The 16,286-nt window shown below is 47.8% G+C and overlaps 1 protein-coding gene across 1 annotated transcript in view; it reads left to right on the forward strand.

Annotated features, from left to right (window-relative positions):
- STK32C (serine/threonine kinase 32C) overlaps window positions 1-16,286 on the forward strand; it is a 682,919-nt gene that overhangs the window by 606,802 nt on the left and 59,831 nt on the right. The window contains exons 5-6 of the mRNA XM_063962178.1: window positions 1,366-1,403; window positions 3,823-3,912. Coding sequence (XP_063818248.1) covers window positions 1,366-1,403; window positions 3,823-3,912 — 128 coding nt within the window. The remainder of the gene's footprint in view (window positions 1-1,365; window positions 1,404-3,822; window positions 3,913-16,286) is intronic.

Genomic DNA, 16,286 nt, shown 5'->3' on the forward strand with positions numbered 1-16,286 from the left:
TTCCACGATATACAACTCAGCCCCTGATTATATAATATCTGACTGGAAAATGCAGAAGGAAGACACACATGTATTACAATAAAGTCACTTGAAGGAAGAAAACACACAAAAAAAAAACCTGCAGAAGCTTCCATTTACCTGAAGATAAAAAAATAAAAATGAAAAACTTTTTTTTTTTAATTGAACCAATGGGGAAAAGCCAGGTTTCCCAGTAAGATTTCACAGCTAGCCAATCAAATGTAGCTACTGTAGCATGGGAACACATTTGTGATGGGTAGTCCGTGTTAAACCCAACTGTGATCTTTATGGATTTTTCTTATTTGATTGTTTCTTTTTAATATGGGCTACAAAGGATTAAGCAAGAGCAAAGAACAAAATGTGTTTTATAGTATTTCCCATGTGGAGCACGGGCCACAGAAAATGAAGAAAATACGCTTGTTTGTTTTTTTTTGTTTACACAATGACAACATATGCATCCAGCATTAAAAGACAATGGCCCAGATTTCTCAAGCCTCTGAGAGTGATACATTGCACGGTGATAAAGTACCAACCAATCAGCTCCTAACTGTCATTTTTCAAACACAGACTGTGACATGACAGGTAGGCGCTGATCGGTTGGTACTTTATCACTGTGCAATTTATCACTCTCCAAGTCTTGATAAATCTGAGCCAATGGTAGATATTTACCAAAGTATGGACAGAGATAAAATGGAGAGAGATAAAGTACCAACCAATCAGCTCCTAATTGGTCCCCCCCAAACACAGGGCCGGAAAATGCAGCCAAAATACTGAAAATGCAGTTTTCAGAGTTTTGCCCGCATTTCGCATATGCGCCACGCTACGGAATGTGATACATTCGGGAGTTTGAACCCTATCAGCTTCTTTTCACATTCCTTCTGAGAGGGAGCCAATCGGATTCCTCCCAGCACCCCTGCGGTTTGCATGTCATTCTGCGCATGCGCAAAAGGACTCCGGAACCACAAAAGTTCTTCTATCGCAATGGTGTGATGCATATCGTAGAACAGTGAGTACATCCCTCCCACAGTCTGTAACATGACAGATGCTGATTGGTTCTTGGTGGGACTTGTGGCTTTGCTTTATTTAAAAGTTAGAGAAAAAAAGGAAAAGAAAATAAAGCATCAATATAAACATTTAGTACAGTCATTTACAATATAACGGATTGTTCTTCAGAACACCCAGCTGTGTGTGAAATACAAGATTATGATATTAATGTGAGTAGTTTGCTGTTTAATGATCTTTACAGTTAATGTAGTGGAATAAGAGTATGTTGCTGGCACAGGGGGGAGCAGTGTCCGTGTGATATGGTAAACACTAACGGATAACAATCATTTTAATGTGTTGCAGAGACGTGAAGCCAGACAACATCCTTCTGGATGAACAAGGTCAGCAGACAAAACCACTCGTCTTACATACTCTCCAGTGCTCCTGCGAGGCATCTTGTTACCGCATGCATATTAATTATGAGGATGGTTACTTGTCTCTCTAATTGTTTTATTTAAATTAGAGAATGAATTGATGCACTTCACCAGCAACCACAGACCAGGGGGTAAATTTACTAAGATGGGAGTTCTATTTAAGATGGGATGTTGCCCATAGCAACCAATCAGATTTCAGGTATTATCTTCTAGATGGTGCTAGATAAATGAGAAGTAGAAGCTGATTGGTTGCTATGGGCAACATCCCATCTGAAATAGAACTCCCCTCTTAGTAAATTTACCCCCAGGTCTTCAGTCATTTCTAATTCGACTATCGGGACACTTTAGAACAGCAGTACCCCATTTCTCAAGAGAAAATCAGGACTAACCTATGAAAAATGGGACAGTGGGTGTGGATGAAGTATACTTGGGCTAGTAGCCGACCAAGGACCTTTCCCAAACATTCAGGGAGGTGATATAAGTACAGAATCCAACACAGATCACCCACATATAGTAGAAACAGCCAGTGGCTTTGTTTGGGCACCAGTGGCTCTCCTGTGGAACTACAGGCCCCAGCAAATCCAGCAAGCCAGTGACTGCTGAAAAGTTACAGGTTAAGGGGTGTATAGTAAATGGAATGCACAGAAAGCAGGGGGTGATCACTCCTCCTATACAGCTGTTGCCAGTGTAATGTCTCATCACTGCAAGATATTGGATGATCGCTTCTGTGCGGCTGAGGCAAAGAGATTCCTTATACACAGCATTTAGGCAGTCATGTGGAAATAGTGAGAGTCTGTATAACGGTACTTCCAGAACATCTGCATAGCCATACCTCCCCAGTGTTTGTATAGTCATACTGCTCCAGCATAGTTGTAGCCATACCTTCCCAGTGTCTATGTAGCCGTACCTCCCCAGCGTCTGTGTAGCCGTACCACAAAGCTTCTGTATAGCCACACCTCCCCAGCGTCTCTGTAGCCACACCTCCCCAGCGTCTCTGTAGCCACACCTCCCCAGCGTCTCTGTAGCCGTACCTCCCCAGCATCTGTGTAGCCGTACCTCCCCAGCGTCTGTGTAGCCACACCTCCCCAGCGTCTCTGTAGCCACACCTCCCCAGCGTCTCTGTAGCCGTACTTCCCCAGCGTCTGTGTAGCCATACCTTCTGAGCATCTGTGTAGCCGTACCTCCCCAGCGTCTGTGTAGCCATACCTCCCCAGCGTCTGTGTAGTCATACCTTCCAAGTGTATAGCCGTACCTCCAGAGCGTCTGTATAGCCGTAAGTTCTGAACGTCTGTATAGCTGTAACTCCCGATCCTCTATATAGCCATACCTCCCAATCAGGGATAAATTTAGCAGTCAGGCCACCGCTTGGCACAACATTATTGTCTGTCCTCATTCACATCACTGCACCCTTCGACCCCTTCTTTTTGGGGCAGGCTCCGGTGAATTTAGACCACCAAACCTCACCCCCACTACCTACAGCTTCAAAATTTACTGCCCCTCCCCCCGGTAGCAAAATAGAAAAAATAGTCATAATGACAAAAAAATTACATAAATAAAAAGAATCACCTGGCCACTGGCATAGCAGGTCTCTGATGCAGGGATGCCGCCCCCAGCAACCAGTGCCCCTAGGCATGTGCCTTAATACAAAGGGGAAATACCTTTAGCCATTCCATCAATATTAGCAATTATGGGTCTGATATGAAATGTACGTAACTCTCTGATGTTTTCACACCTGCACATGCAGGGTTACTCAGATGCCCGATGTTCACGCAGATGATCCAAAACACCGCCCTCAAATGCAGCTGCGGATCAGTGGATCTTTTCACTTAAAGACACCTCCAGCGGCTTTAGTATATTTTCACACAGCCGCTACGTTCAAAGACAAATGTAGCTTACATCTATGAATCTGGCCCTATGCCAGTATGTGTGCATATAGACCGCTATATCGACTGCATACAGATGGAGCAGGCTTTATTGTGCATACTGTGGCTCACTTCATTTCACAGAATATAACGGGTAACAGTGAGGCAGCAGCGTGGGTACGAAGCCTGATCTGTAATGGGCAGAGGGTAGCCCAGCTCTGATTCACATCACAGGATTACACATTATTTCTATGTATATAACTAACACATTGTAAATGTCTGACCTGTCAATCTCCGTAGCACATTCATTCTGCTTATCACTTTTGCCTCTTTTCTCTCTTTGAGAATTGAATTGATTCCGTGGATACTTTTCCGGTTTGCTTTCATTTGATTTTGCATCAATCAGCATTTCAACAACATGACCCTGTAACTCATGCGAGAGCGCCCTGATTAGCTAATTGGGTGTTTGTATAGTGAGAGTTCTTCTTTCCTGGCTGAGCTTCTTGTTCTTTCTGGTTCCGCAGGCCACGCTCATCTCACCGACTTCAATGTTGCCACGATTATCAAAGACGGTGAAAGAGCTACTGCACTTGCCGGGACCAAACCATACATGGGTGAGTAAGGCACATTGTAACCGTTCTGCAAATGTCCCAAATCTCTTGTACTATGGTACTAACATAATTCTAGCGTGCAAAATATTGCTGGTATATTAAATGAAATGAAATTAGACTGCTACCTAGGCAGGGTGTATTTACATACACTGTATTGCTATATAGCCAATAGCACAGCATCCAATCATATACTATTTTGACCTGTCGACCTAGTACGTGTCGACCTAATGACCATGTCGACCTATTGCCCCTGTTGACCTAATGCATGTGGACCTTCCATGGTTGACCAAATGACTGTCGACCTAAGTTGAGTCGACCCAACGGCCCATACCCCACATAACATAGTTTTTTTTTGCAGATATTGTGTTTGTCTGGCTATATTGTACCGTTACGGATAATTCTTCCGATGAGGATGGGGAATATACTGATCCGTCAGACACTGACACAGTTGCTTCTGATGAGGAATCTACAACCCAGGTGGATGTTCCTGACCTGGTGGAGGCTATTAAGCTAATTCTTCAAATAGATGATGACAGTGAGCCTACTACTGCGTCTCAGAAACCTGATAAGTTCAAACGTCAGAAGGTTGCTAAAGTAGTCTTACCACATTTTGACCAGTTAATTGACATACGTCAGGAATCCTGGTAGTCGCCAGGAAATACATTTTCCCTGTCTAAAAAGATGCCAGCTCGTTATACTATCCCTGCGGAGTAGAGTAACAAGTGGGAAACTCCACCGCCAGTGGACACTCATGTCACCCGTCTTGTGGTGTCATCTACTCTGCCTGTCACCACTGTCACCTCACTGAAGGATCCGACGGATAAGCGTGTGGAGGGATGCCTGAAGTCTATTTACTCCCTTACCGATGCTGTACATAGACCCACTATGGCAGCCTCCTGGTCTGCGAAAGGAATTGAAGCATGGGTTCAGGCAATTGAGGATGAGCGGCCTCAGGATTTTTCTGACACTGCCAAACAATATCTGTCTTATATTACCACAGCCTCCCACTATATTCAGGAGGCGGCCTCTGATGCAGGTGTAATGGTGACAAGGCATCTACTACGTTTATCCTGGCTCATCGAATTATGTGGTTGAGGTCCTGGAGATGCTCCCTTTTAAGGGAGACATCCTATTTGGGGAGGATCTGAACAAGATTGTAACTGACTTGGCTACTGCCAAGACTGCGTGTCTCCCAAATACTAATCCTCCTGCTCTGAAGGCTAAAGTACCACCTTTCATTCCTTTCGACCTCCAGGGAAAGCAAAGTGTCAGGCGTATCCGCGACAGACTCGTGCTTCCAAAACCATTAAGCCTAAATCTAAACAATCCTGGGCCGCCCGTCAGCCTGCTTCCAAACAAGACAAGCCTGCCGCATGACGGGACGGGCCTCCCCCTGGGGGACCCCAGGGTGGGAGGCCGACTTCTACAGTTCACCCAGGCCTGGTTAAAGACCACTTTGGACGCCTGGGTGCGGGAAGTTGTCTCTCACGGGGATACGTAATCTCTTTCAAGAGACGTCCCCCTCGCCAATTTTGCACAATGGTTATCCCTGCGGATCCGTTAAAAGCGCAAGCTCTACACTTGGTTGTACAATCCCTCCTGGATACAGGAGTGGTAGTGCTGGTTCCTCTGTCTCAGAGAGGCAGGGTATACTATTTGACCCTGTTTCTGGTTCTGAAACCAAATGGGTCCTTCCGGCCTATACTCAACCTCAAATCATTGAAAAGGTTTGTGAGAGTATCCAAATTCCGTATGGAAACTCTGCGCTCTATAGTGCTGGCCATGGAACCCAAAGACTATATGGTATCCTTGGACATACAGGATGCTTACCTGCACATACCTATTGCCATTTTGCATCAGCAATATCTGAGGTTTGCTATTGACAACCTACATTATCAATTCCAGGCACTGCCTTTTGGATTGGCCACGGCTCCTCGGATCTTCACCAAGTTCATGGCCGTGATGACAGCTCTTCTCCGCCTTCAGGGAATCCGGATCCTGCTGTATCTGGACGACTTGCTGATCCTGGCGAACTCCCAAGAGGTTCTCCTCAGTCATCTGGAACTGATGGTCCAATTCCTTCAAGCCCACTGGTGGCTCATCAACTGGAAAAAGTCCTCGCTGGTCCCTGCTCGGAACATGGTGCATCTGGGGACACTACTGGACACACACAACCAACGATTTTGTCTCCAGAGAAAGTCCTGTAACTTCAGGACAGGATCAGATATTTCCTCTCTCGCCCAAGAGTGTCGATACACTCGACGATGCAAGTACTAGGCCTCATGGTGTCGGCTTTCGACATGGTAGAGTACGCTCAATTTCATTCTCGCCCGCTGCAGAGGTTAATCCTTTCCAAGTGGTGCGGCCTACCTCATCGTATCAGGTCTCAAATGATCTCCTTGACTCCGTAGGTTCGTCTTTCACTGAGCTGGTGGCTACAGGACCAACAGTTGAGCAGGGGCCGTCCCTTCTGGATCTCCAACTGGGTCCTCCTGACAACGGATGCCAGTCTGCGGGGTTGGGGCGTGGTGTTGGAGCAACACTCTCTCCAGGGTCAGTGGACCAGGGAGGAGTCTCTCCTTCCGATAAAAATTCTGGAATTGCGGGCGGTGTTCAATGCGTTGACACTGGCCCTGCCCCTAGTACAGAACAGGACTGTTCAGGTACAATCAGACAACGCCGCCACGGTGGCATACATAAATCATCAAGGTGGCACTCAAAGCCGCATGGCAATGCTGGAAGTATCAAAACTCCTCGTCAGTGTTCATCCCCGGAGTCCTCAACTGGGAAGTGGATTTCCTCAGTCGTCAGGACGTTCACACTGGAGAGTGGAGTCTTCATCCGGAAGTCTTTCAACTCCTAGTGGACAAGTGGGGCCTACCAGATGTGGACCTGATGGCGTCTCGACACAATCACAAGGTTCCGGTCTTCGGATCCTCAAGCAGTGTTCGTGGATGCACTGGCAATTCCATGGAACTTTCGGCTGCCTTGCGTGTTCCCTCCAGTGTCACTCCTGCCCAGCGTACTGCAGAAGTTCAAGCAAGAAAGAGGACTGCTACTTCTAGTCTCTCCAATGTGGCCCAGACTGCATTGGTTCTCAGACCTGCAGGGTCTGTCGTTTGAGCATCCTCTTCTACTTCCTCAACTCTCAGACCTCCTTGTTCAGGGCCCTTGTGTCCATCCGGACCTGGCCAGACTGGCTTTGACATGGCTCTTGAAGCTTCACTCCTGAGGGCCAAGGGATTCTCTGAGGCGGTTATTCAAACTATGTTGAAGGCCCGCAAACCGGCTTCTGCACGGATTTATTACAGGGTCTGGAACTGTTACTTCACATGGTGTGCTGCTAAGAATTATGATGCCTATTCGTTTAGAACTTCTAGGCTTTTGGCTTTTCTGCAACAAGGCCTAGATTTAGGCTTTCGTCTGGCCTCCATCAAGGTTCATATATCTGCCTTGTCGTGTGGTTTCAGAGGAAAATTGCATCTATTCCTGACGTTCATACTTTCACTCAGGGTGTTCTACGGATTCAGCCTCCCTATGTTCCTCCTGTGGCTCCATGGGATCTGTCTGTTGTCTTAAGTGGCCTACAAGAGTCTCCATTTGAACCTCTTGAGTCTGTGGATCTTAAATGTCTTACACTTAAGGTCATGTTTTTACTGGCTATTGCCTCTGCTAGGAGGGTGTCGGACTTAGGCGTTTTGTCCTGTCGTCCACCCTTTCTGATTTTTTACCGGGACCGTGCAGTTCTTCGAACTCGCCCAGTTATCTATCTAAGGTGGTATCATCTTGTCATTTTAACCAAGAGATTTTTGTTCCCGCCTTTATCTCTTCTGGTTTGTTCTCCAAAAATATGTGAAAAACCCCAATAAACTTGTGTCGACCATATGTGTGGCGGCTGACCTGTTATTGCAGTGTGTTACCTCTTTCTTCCATTCACCTCAATGGGGTGCAAGCCAAGACTGGCTAAATTATTTTGTCCCGATAACCCACTGTATAGTAGTTTGCCCGGATATCCCACTGTATATTACTGTTGTTTGCCTGGATAACCCACTGTGTAGTGTTTTGCCCGGATAACCCACGATAAAGTGGTTTGCCCGGGTAACTCACTGTATAGTAGTCTGCTCGGAAAACCCACTGTATAGTAGTTTGTCCAGATAACTCACTGTATTGTAATTTGCCTGGATAACTCACTGTATAGTAGTTTGGCCGGATAACTCACTGTACAGTAGTTTGCCTGGATAACCCACTGTATAGTAGTTTGCCTGGATAACCAACTATATAGTAGTATGCCTGGATAACCCACTGTATAGTAGTTTGTCTGGATAACCCACCATATAGTAAGTTGCCCCAATAACCCATCGTATCGTAGTTTTCCCAGATAACTGACTGTATAGTTGTGTGCAAGCTTCTGTTGGAACTTCACTGCTAATTGAATCTCCCGCTAAATATATTGTTTTAAGTTGTTACTAAGATTAATGGTATTTGTAACCCTCATTAAGGTTATAGGATCACATTTGAAGCCCTATCTGGGGGGATATGTATGTAGTCTTCTAGAGAGTAGGCATATGGAGAAGTTGCCATAGCAACCCATCAGCTTCATCTATGATTATAAAGACTGTACTTGATAAACATTATCTAGAAGTTGATGGTTGCCCATTCTTTATAAGGTCTTGATAAATTTCCCCCATACAGTATACTAGTTGTTAACATGTGCTATGGCGCAGTGAAACTTTGCACCTAAACACTATATTATTACACTAGCTAAGAGTGCGCCCCGTCACACCCCTCCTCATCCTTCCCCTCCCCGGTACACTTTGCCTTTCTCAGCACAATCATTGGATCTCACCCCGATGTACTGGTCTATCCCCTCCCTGCAGTGTGAGCCATTGTTGGAGAGGGGCGCTTGCTGTAGGCTCTACTACTCATGTCGGAGATGGGACAGGCCTTTGCCGATTGTTATATAGATGTGTAGTGGAGGAGCCAGCTTAGAGACTGAGCAAATATCCAGTCTTTCAATACACCAGAAACGAGTATTATCACCGGAGTGTGAGACTTACAGTGTGCTGACAAGTTATGTCATTCACATTCCATGGAATGTTTGTGACATCTTTGTTAACGTGATCTGGATGGTTTAAAGCAATGTGAATTTGATGTCTTTAAATGACTTGTCCATAAAGTGGATTCAATTATCTATGTTGCAGTCTCTCCTCTCTTTTCCAATATACATCACTTGAAATGTCAAGCTGCTTTCTCCGGCTCTATTCAGCATCTTAATAACCCTAATCTTCTCTGGTAGGAAGACTGGGGTCCTGATTCAGAGTTGTATCCAATTCCATCTGCTTACGGATTTTAGCAAACTGTGCAAGTGGTCAGGCCTGCGCACGCATCTTAGAGCACATAGATCTCAATCATATCTCCATTTGTGATTGGGTATAACTGGGTACAATGGAGAGAAGTGTGACCCGCGCCAGTATCTGGAGTTACATTGGCCCAATATATTCGCTCCCAATAAGGAGAATTGGTCGTTGCAACTCACCATCATAGGTGTGCGCAGGGGGGGTTCCTGGTGCGCACAGGCACCCCCTAATGTCTGGCACCCCGATCTCACATGCCTGATGCAGCGATCGCCGAGCAGGCTGATTACTGTCCCCTCTGCGCTGCACCCTGTCAGGACTGTATTACTGACCAGACGCCTGGGTTAATCAAGGGTGCCACTGACACCGGCTTTCAAACTCCTGGCTCCACCTCCATGTACAAAAACAGCGTGATGTGACGTGAAGACATCATGCTGCTCGCACGCCCACCCGCCACACGCCCACCTCTCTCCTTCTATGCTATGCCAACGCCAGCCACTGATGAGGATCAGCATGCAGCCAGCGTTCCTCTTAGGAAGACAAATTCAATACTGGCAGGCAGTCAGCAGCAGCATTGACACGTCACTCATTTTTCCAGCAGCAGCAGTACTAGTCTGCGACTGTCAGTGTCAGTGAGTGACTGACTTGTAAGTAAGCTGCTGCAGCTTGCAGAGGAAAGAGAGGGGGAGCCAGACCAGGCTGAGGAGGAGCAGTGTAATTGCAGTGAGTGCCATCTGGGGTGTTTGTTTGGTGCACACCACAACATCTAACAATGCATCTGCTTTATTAGGCTTGGTACAAAGGTGGATATTTTATATGCGTTGACCATCAATAGATGGTGCTAGACATGGCCAAAAGGCGGTGCTAGACACACCCCTCCGACGGTGCACCCCCTAATAAAATGTGCTGCGCACACCAGTGCTCACCATCCCAAATTTGCAATCAATGGCCCTCATTCCGAGTTGTTCGCTCGCTAGCTGCTTTTAGCAGCATTGCACGCGCTAAGCCGCCGCCCTCTGGGAGTGTATAGTGCATAGCAGAATTGCGAACGAAAGATTAGCAGAATTGCGAATAGAAAATTCTTAGCAGTTTCTAAATAGCTCGAGACTTACTCCTACATTGCGATCAGTTCAGTCAGTTTTCGTTCCTGGTTTGACGTCACAAACACACCCAGCGTTCAGCCAGACACTCCCCCGTTTCTCCAGCCACTCCCGCATTTTTCCTTGAAACGCCTGCGTTTTTCCGCACACTCCCAGAGAACGGTCAGTTTCCGCCCAGAAACACCCACTTTCTGTCAATCACTCACCGATCAGCAGAACGATGAAAAAGCTTTGTTACGCCGTGAGTAAAATACCTAACTTTCTCTAACGTCCTAGTGGATGCTGGGGACTCCGTAAGGACCATGGGGAATAGACGGGCTCCATAGGAGATATGGGCACTTTAAGAAAGAATTTATATTCTGGTGTGCTCTGGCTCCTCCCTCTATGTCCCTCCTCCAGACCTCAGTTTGAATCTGTGCCCGGACGAGCTGGGTGCTGTTCAGTGAGCTCTCCTGAGCTTGCTGTAAGAAAGTATTTTGTTAGGTTTTTTATTTTCAGGGAGCTCTGCTGGCAACAGACTCCCTGCATCGTGGGACTGAGGGGAGAGAAGCAGCCCTACTCTCTGAAGATAGGTCCCGCTTCTTAGGCTACTAGACACCATTAGCTCCAGAGGAATCGTACACAGGATCTCACCCTCGTCGTCCGATCCCAGAGCCGCGCCGCCGTCCCCCTCGCAGAGCCGGAAGACAGAAGCCGGGTGAGCATAAGAAGCAAGAAGACTTCGAAATCGGCGGCAGAAGACTCCAGTCTTCACTGAGGTAGCGCACAGCACTGCAGCTGTGCGCCATTGCTCCCACACACACCTCACATACTCCGGTCACTGTAAGGGTGCAGGGCGCAGGGGGGGGGGGGGCGCCCTGGGCAGCAATTGGGACCTCTTTGGCAAAAAGTACACATATATACAGTTGGGCACTGTATATATGTATGAGCCCCCGCCAAAAATTGTACATTGAGGCGGGACAGAAGCCTGCCGCTGAGGGGGCGGGGCTTCTTCCTCAGCACTCACCAGTGCCATTTTTTCCCCACAGCTCCGCTGAGAGGAAGCTCCCCAGGCTCTCCCCTGCAGATACACGGTAGAAGAGGGTAAAAAGAGAGGGGGGGGGGGCACATAATTAGGCACAGAAATCAATATAAACAGCGGCTACTGGGTTAACATTAAGTTTCTGTGTTATTCCTGGGTTATATAGCGCTGGGGTGTGTGCTGGCATACTCTCTCTCTCTGTCTCTCCAAAGGGCCTTGTGGGGGAACTGTCTTCAAAAAGAGCTTTCCCTGTTGTGTGTGGTGTGTCGGTACGCTTGTGTCGACATGTTTGACGAGGAAGGCTATGTGGAAACAGAGCGGGAGCAAATGAATGTGGTGTCTCCGCCGACGGCGCCGACACCTGATTGGATGGATATGTGGAAGGTTTTAAATGATAATGTAAATTCCTTGCATAAAAGGTTGGATAAAGCTGAAGCCTTAGGACAGTCAGGGTCTCAGCCCGTGCCTGATCCTATGTCGCAGGGGCCGTCAGGGTCTCAGAAGCGCCCACTATCCCAAATTGTTGACACAGATACCGACATGGATTCTGACTCCAGTGTCGATTACGATGATGCAAAGTTCCAGCCTAAATTGGCTAAATCCATCCGTTATATGATTATAGCAATTAAGGATGTGTTGCACATCACAGAGGAAACCCCGGTCCCTGACAAGAGGGTTCATATGTATGGGGAAAAAAGGCAGGTGGTGACCTTTCCCCCTTCACACGAGCTAAATTAGTTATGTGAAAAGGCTTGGGAATCTCCAGATAAAAAACTGCAGATTTCCAAACGGATGCTTATGGCGTACCCTTTCCCACCAACGGACAGGTTACGATGGGAATCCTCCCCTAGGGTGGACAAAGCTTTAACACGCTTATCCAAGAGGGTAGCCCTGCCGTCACAGGATACGGCCACCCTCAAAGATGCTGCGGATAGAAAGCAAGAGGGTACCCTGAAGTCCATTTATACGCATTCAGGTACCTTACTGAGGCCAGCGATCGGGTCGGCCTGGGTGTGTAGTGCAGTAGCAGCATGGACAGACACCCTGTCTGAGGAACTTGATACCTTAGACAAGGATATTATATTAATGACCCTGGGGCATATAAAAGACGCTGTCCTATATATGAGAGATGCTCAAAGAGACATTAGTCTACTGGGTTCTAGAATAAATGCTATGTCGATTTCTGCCAGAAGGGTCCTGTGGACTCGGCAATGGACAGGTGATGCCGACTCAAAAAGGCACATGGAGGTTTTGCCTTACAAGGGTGAGGAATTGTTTGGGGAGGGTCTCTCGGACCTGGTCTCCACAGCTACTGCTGGAAAGTCACATTTTTTGCCATATGTTTCCACACAACCTAAGAAAGCACCGTATTACCAAATGCAGTCCTTTCGATCACAAAGAGGCAAGAAAGTCCGAGGTGCGTCCTTTCTTGCCAGGGGCAGGGGCAGAGGAAAGAAGCTGCACAACACAGCTAGTTCCCAGGAACAGAAGTCCTCCCCGGCTTCCGCAAAATCCACCGCATGACGCTGGGGCTCCACAGGCGTAGCTAGGCCCGGTGGGGGCGCGTCTCCGAAATTTCAGCCACAAGTGGATTCACTCCCAGTTGGATCCCTGGGCAATAGATATTGTGTCTCAGGGATACAAGTTGGAATTCGAAGAGATGCCCCCTCACGATACCTCAAATCGGCCCTGCCAGCTTCCCCCCTCGAGAGGGAAATAGTGTTAACTGCAATTCACAAATTGTATCTTCAACAGGTGTTGGTCAAGGTTCCCCTCCTTCAACAAGGAAGGGGTTATTATTCGACCATGTTTGTAGTACCAAAACCGGACGGTTCGGTCAGAGTCAGACCCATATTGAATTTAAAATCCCTGAACATTAACCTGAAGAGGTTCAAGTTCAAGATGGAATCGCTCAGAGCGGTCATCGCAAGCCAGGAAGGGGGGGATTTTATGGTGTCTCTGGACATAAAGGATGCATACCTTCATGTCCCCATTTATCCACCTCATCAGGCGTGCCTCAGATTTGTGGTACAGGATTGTCATTACCAATTTCAGACGTTGCCGTTTGGTCTCTCCACGGCACCGAGAATATTTACCAAGGTAATGGCGGAAATGATGGTACTCCTGCGGAAGCAAGGGGTCACAATTATCCCATACTTGGACGATCTCCTCATAAAAGCGAGGTCAAGAGAGCAGTTGCTGATCAGCGTAGCACGCTCTCTGGAAGTGTTACGACAACACGGCTGGATTCTGAATATTCCAAAGTCGCAGTTGATTCCTACGACTCGTCTGCCTTTCCTGGGCATGATTCTGGACACAGACCAGAAAAGGGTTTATCTCCCGATGGAGAAAGCTCAGGAACTCATGACACTGGTCAGAAACCTATTAAAACCAAAACAGGTGTCGGTGCATCACTGCACGCGAGTCCTGGGAAAGATGGTGGCATCATACGAGGCCATTCCCTTCGGCAGGTTCCATGCGAGGACCTTTCAATGGGATTTGCTGGACAAATGGTCCGGATCACATCTTCAGATGCATCGGTTAATCACCCTATCCCCCAGGGCCAGGGTGTCTCTCCTGTGGTGGCTGCAGAGTGCTCACCTTCTCGAAGGCCGCAGATTCGGCATTCAGGACTGGGTCCTGGTGACCACGGATGCAAGCCTCCGAGGGTGGGGGGCAGTCACACAGGGTAGAAATTTCCAAGGTCTGTGGTCAAGTCAGGAGACTTGCTTTCACATCAACATCCTGGAACTAAGGGCCATATACAACGCCCTACATCAAGCGGAGACCCTGCTTCGCGACCATCCGGTTCTGATTCAGTCAGACAACATCACCGCAGTGGCTCATGTAAACCGCCAAGGCGGCACAAGGAGCAGGGTGGCGATGGTGGAAGCCACCAGAATTCTTCGCTGGGCGGAGAATCACGTAAGCGCACTGTCAGCAGTGTTCATTCCGGGAGTGGACAACTGGGAAGCAGACTTCCTCAGCAGGCACGACCTCAACCTGGGAGAGTGGGGACTTCATCAAGAAGTCTTCACGCAGATTGCAAGTCGGTGGGAACTGCCACAGGTGGACATGATGGCATCCCGCCTCAACAAAAAGCTACAGAGGTATTGCGCCAGGTCAAGAGACCCTCAGGCGATAGCTGTGGACGCGCTGGTGACACCGTGGGTGTTCCAGTCGGTCTATGTATTTCCTCCTCTTCTTCGCATACCCAAGGTGCTGAGAATCATAAGAAAAAGAGGAGTGAGAACAATACTCATTGTTCCGGATTGGCCAAGAAGGACTTGGTATCCAGATCTGCAAGAAATGCTCACAGAGGACCCGTGGCCTCTGCCTCTAAGACAGGACTTGTTGCAACAGGGGCCCTGTCTGTTCCAAGACTTACCGCGGCTGCATTTGACGGCATGGCGGTTGAACGCCGGATCCTAGCAGAAAAAGGCATTCTGGATGAGGTTATTCCTACGCTGATAAAGGCTAGGAAGGACGTGACGGCTCAACATTATCACCGTATATGGCGAAAATATGTTGCTTGTTGTGAAGCCAGGAATGCCCCTACGGTGGAATTCCAGCTGGGCCGTTTCCTTCACTTCCTACAGTCGGGAGTGACTTTGGGCCTAAAATTGGGTTCCATTAAGGTCCAGATTTCGGCCCTGTCCATTTTCTTTCAAAAAGAACTGGCTTCTCTACCTGAGGTTCAGACGTTTGTAAAGGGAGTGCTGCATATTCAGCCCCCTTTTGTGCCTCCAGTGGCACCTTGGGATCTTAACGTGGTGTTGAGTTTCCTGAAATCACACTGGTTTGAACCACTTAAAACCGTGGAGTTAAAATATCTCACGTGGAAGGTGGTCATGCTATTAGCCTTGGCTTCGGCTAGGCGTGTGTCAGAATTAGCGGCTTTGTCACATAAAAGCCCTTATCTGGTTTTCCATATGGATAGAGCAGAATTGCGGACCCGTCCACAATTTCTGCCAAAAGTGGTGTCATCTTTTCATATGAACCAACCTATTGTGGTGCCTGTGGCTACTCATGACTTGGAGGATTCCGAGTTACTGGATGTGGTCAGGGCTTTGAAGGTTTATGTAGCCAGAACGGCTAGAGTCAGGAAAACTGAGTCGCTGTTTATCCTGTATGCATCCAACAAGCTGGGTGCTCCTGCTTCAAAGCAAACTATTGCTCGCTGGATCTGTAACACGATTCAGCAGGCTCATTCTGCGGCTGGATTGCCGCTGCCAAAATCAGTTAAGGCCCATTCCACTAGGAAGGTGGGCTCTTCTTGGGCGGCTGCCCCGAGGGGTCTCGGCATTACAGCTGTGCCGAGCGGCTACTTGGTCAGGTTCAAACACTTTTGCAAAGTTCTACAAGTTTGATACCCTGGCTGAGGATGACCTTGTGTTTGCTCATTCGGTGCTGCAGAGTCATTCGCACTCTCCCGCCCGTTTGGGAGCTTTGGTATAATCCCCATGGTCCTTACGGAGTCCCCAGCATCCACTAGGACGTTAGAGAAAATAAGATTTTACTTACCGGTAAATCTATTTCTCATAGTCCGTAGTGGATGCTGGGCGCCCGTCCCAAGTGCGGACTTCTTCTGCAATGCTTGTATATAGTTATTGCTTAAATAAGGGTTATGTTATAGTTGCATCAGGGTTGAACTGATGCTCTGTTGTTGTTCATACTGTTGACTGGGTAAGTTTATCACAAGTTATACGTTGTGATTGGTGTGGCTGGTATGTATCTTGCCCTGGATTATCAAAATCCTTTCCTTGTACTGTCAGCTCTTCCGGGCACAGTTTCTCTAATTGAGGTCTGGAGGAGGGGCATAGAGGGAGGAGCCAGAGCACACCAGAATCTAAATTCTTTCTTAAAGTGCCCATGTCTCCTGCGGAGCCCGTCTATTCCCCA

The sequence above is a fragment of the Pseudophryne corroboree genome, chromosome 3 (assembly GCF_028390025.1).
Source record: "Pseudophryne corroboree isolate aPseCor3 chromosome 3, aPseCor3.hap2, whole genome shotgun sequence".
Classification (NCBI taxonomy): domain Eukaryota; kingdom Metazoa; phylum Chordata; class Amphibia; order Anura; family Myobatrachidae; genus Pseudophryne; species Pseudophryne corroboree.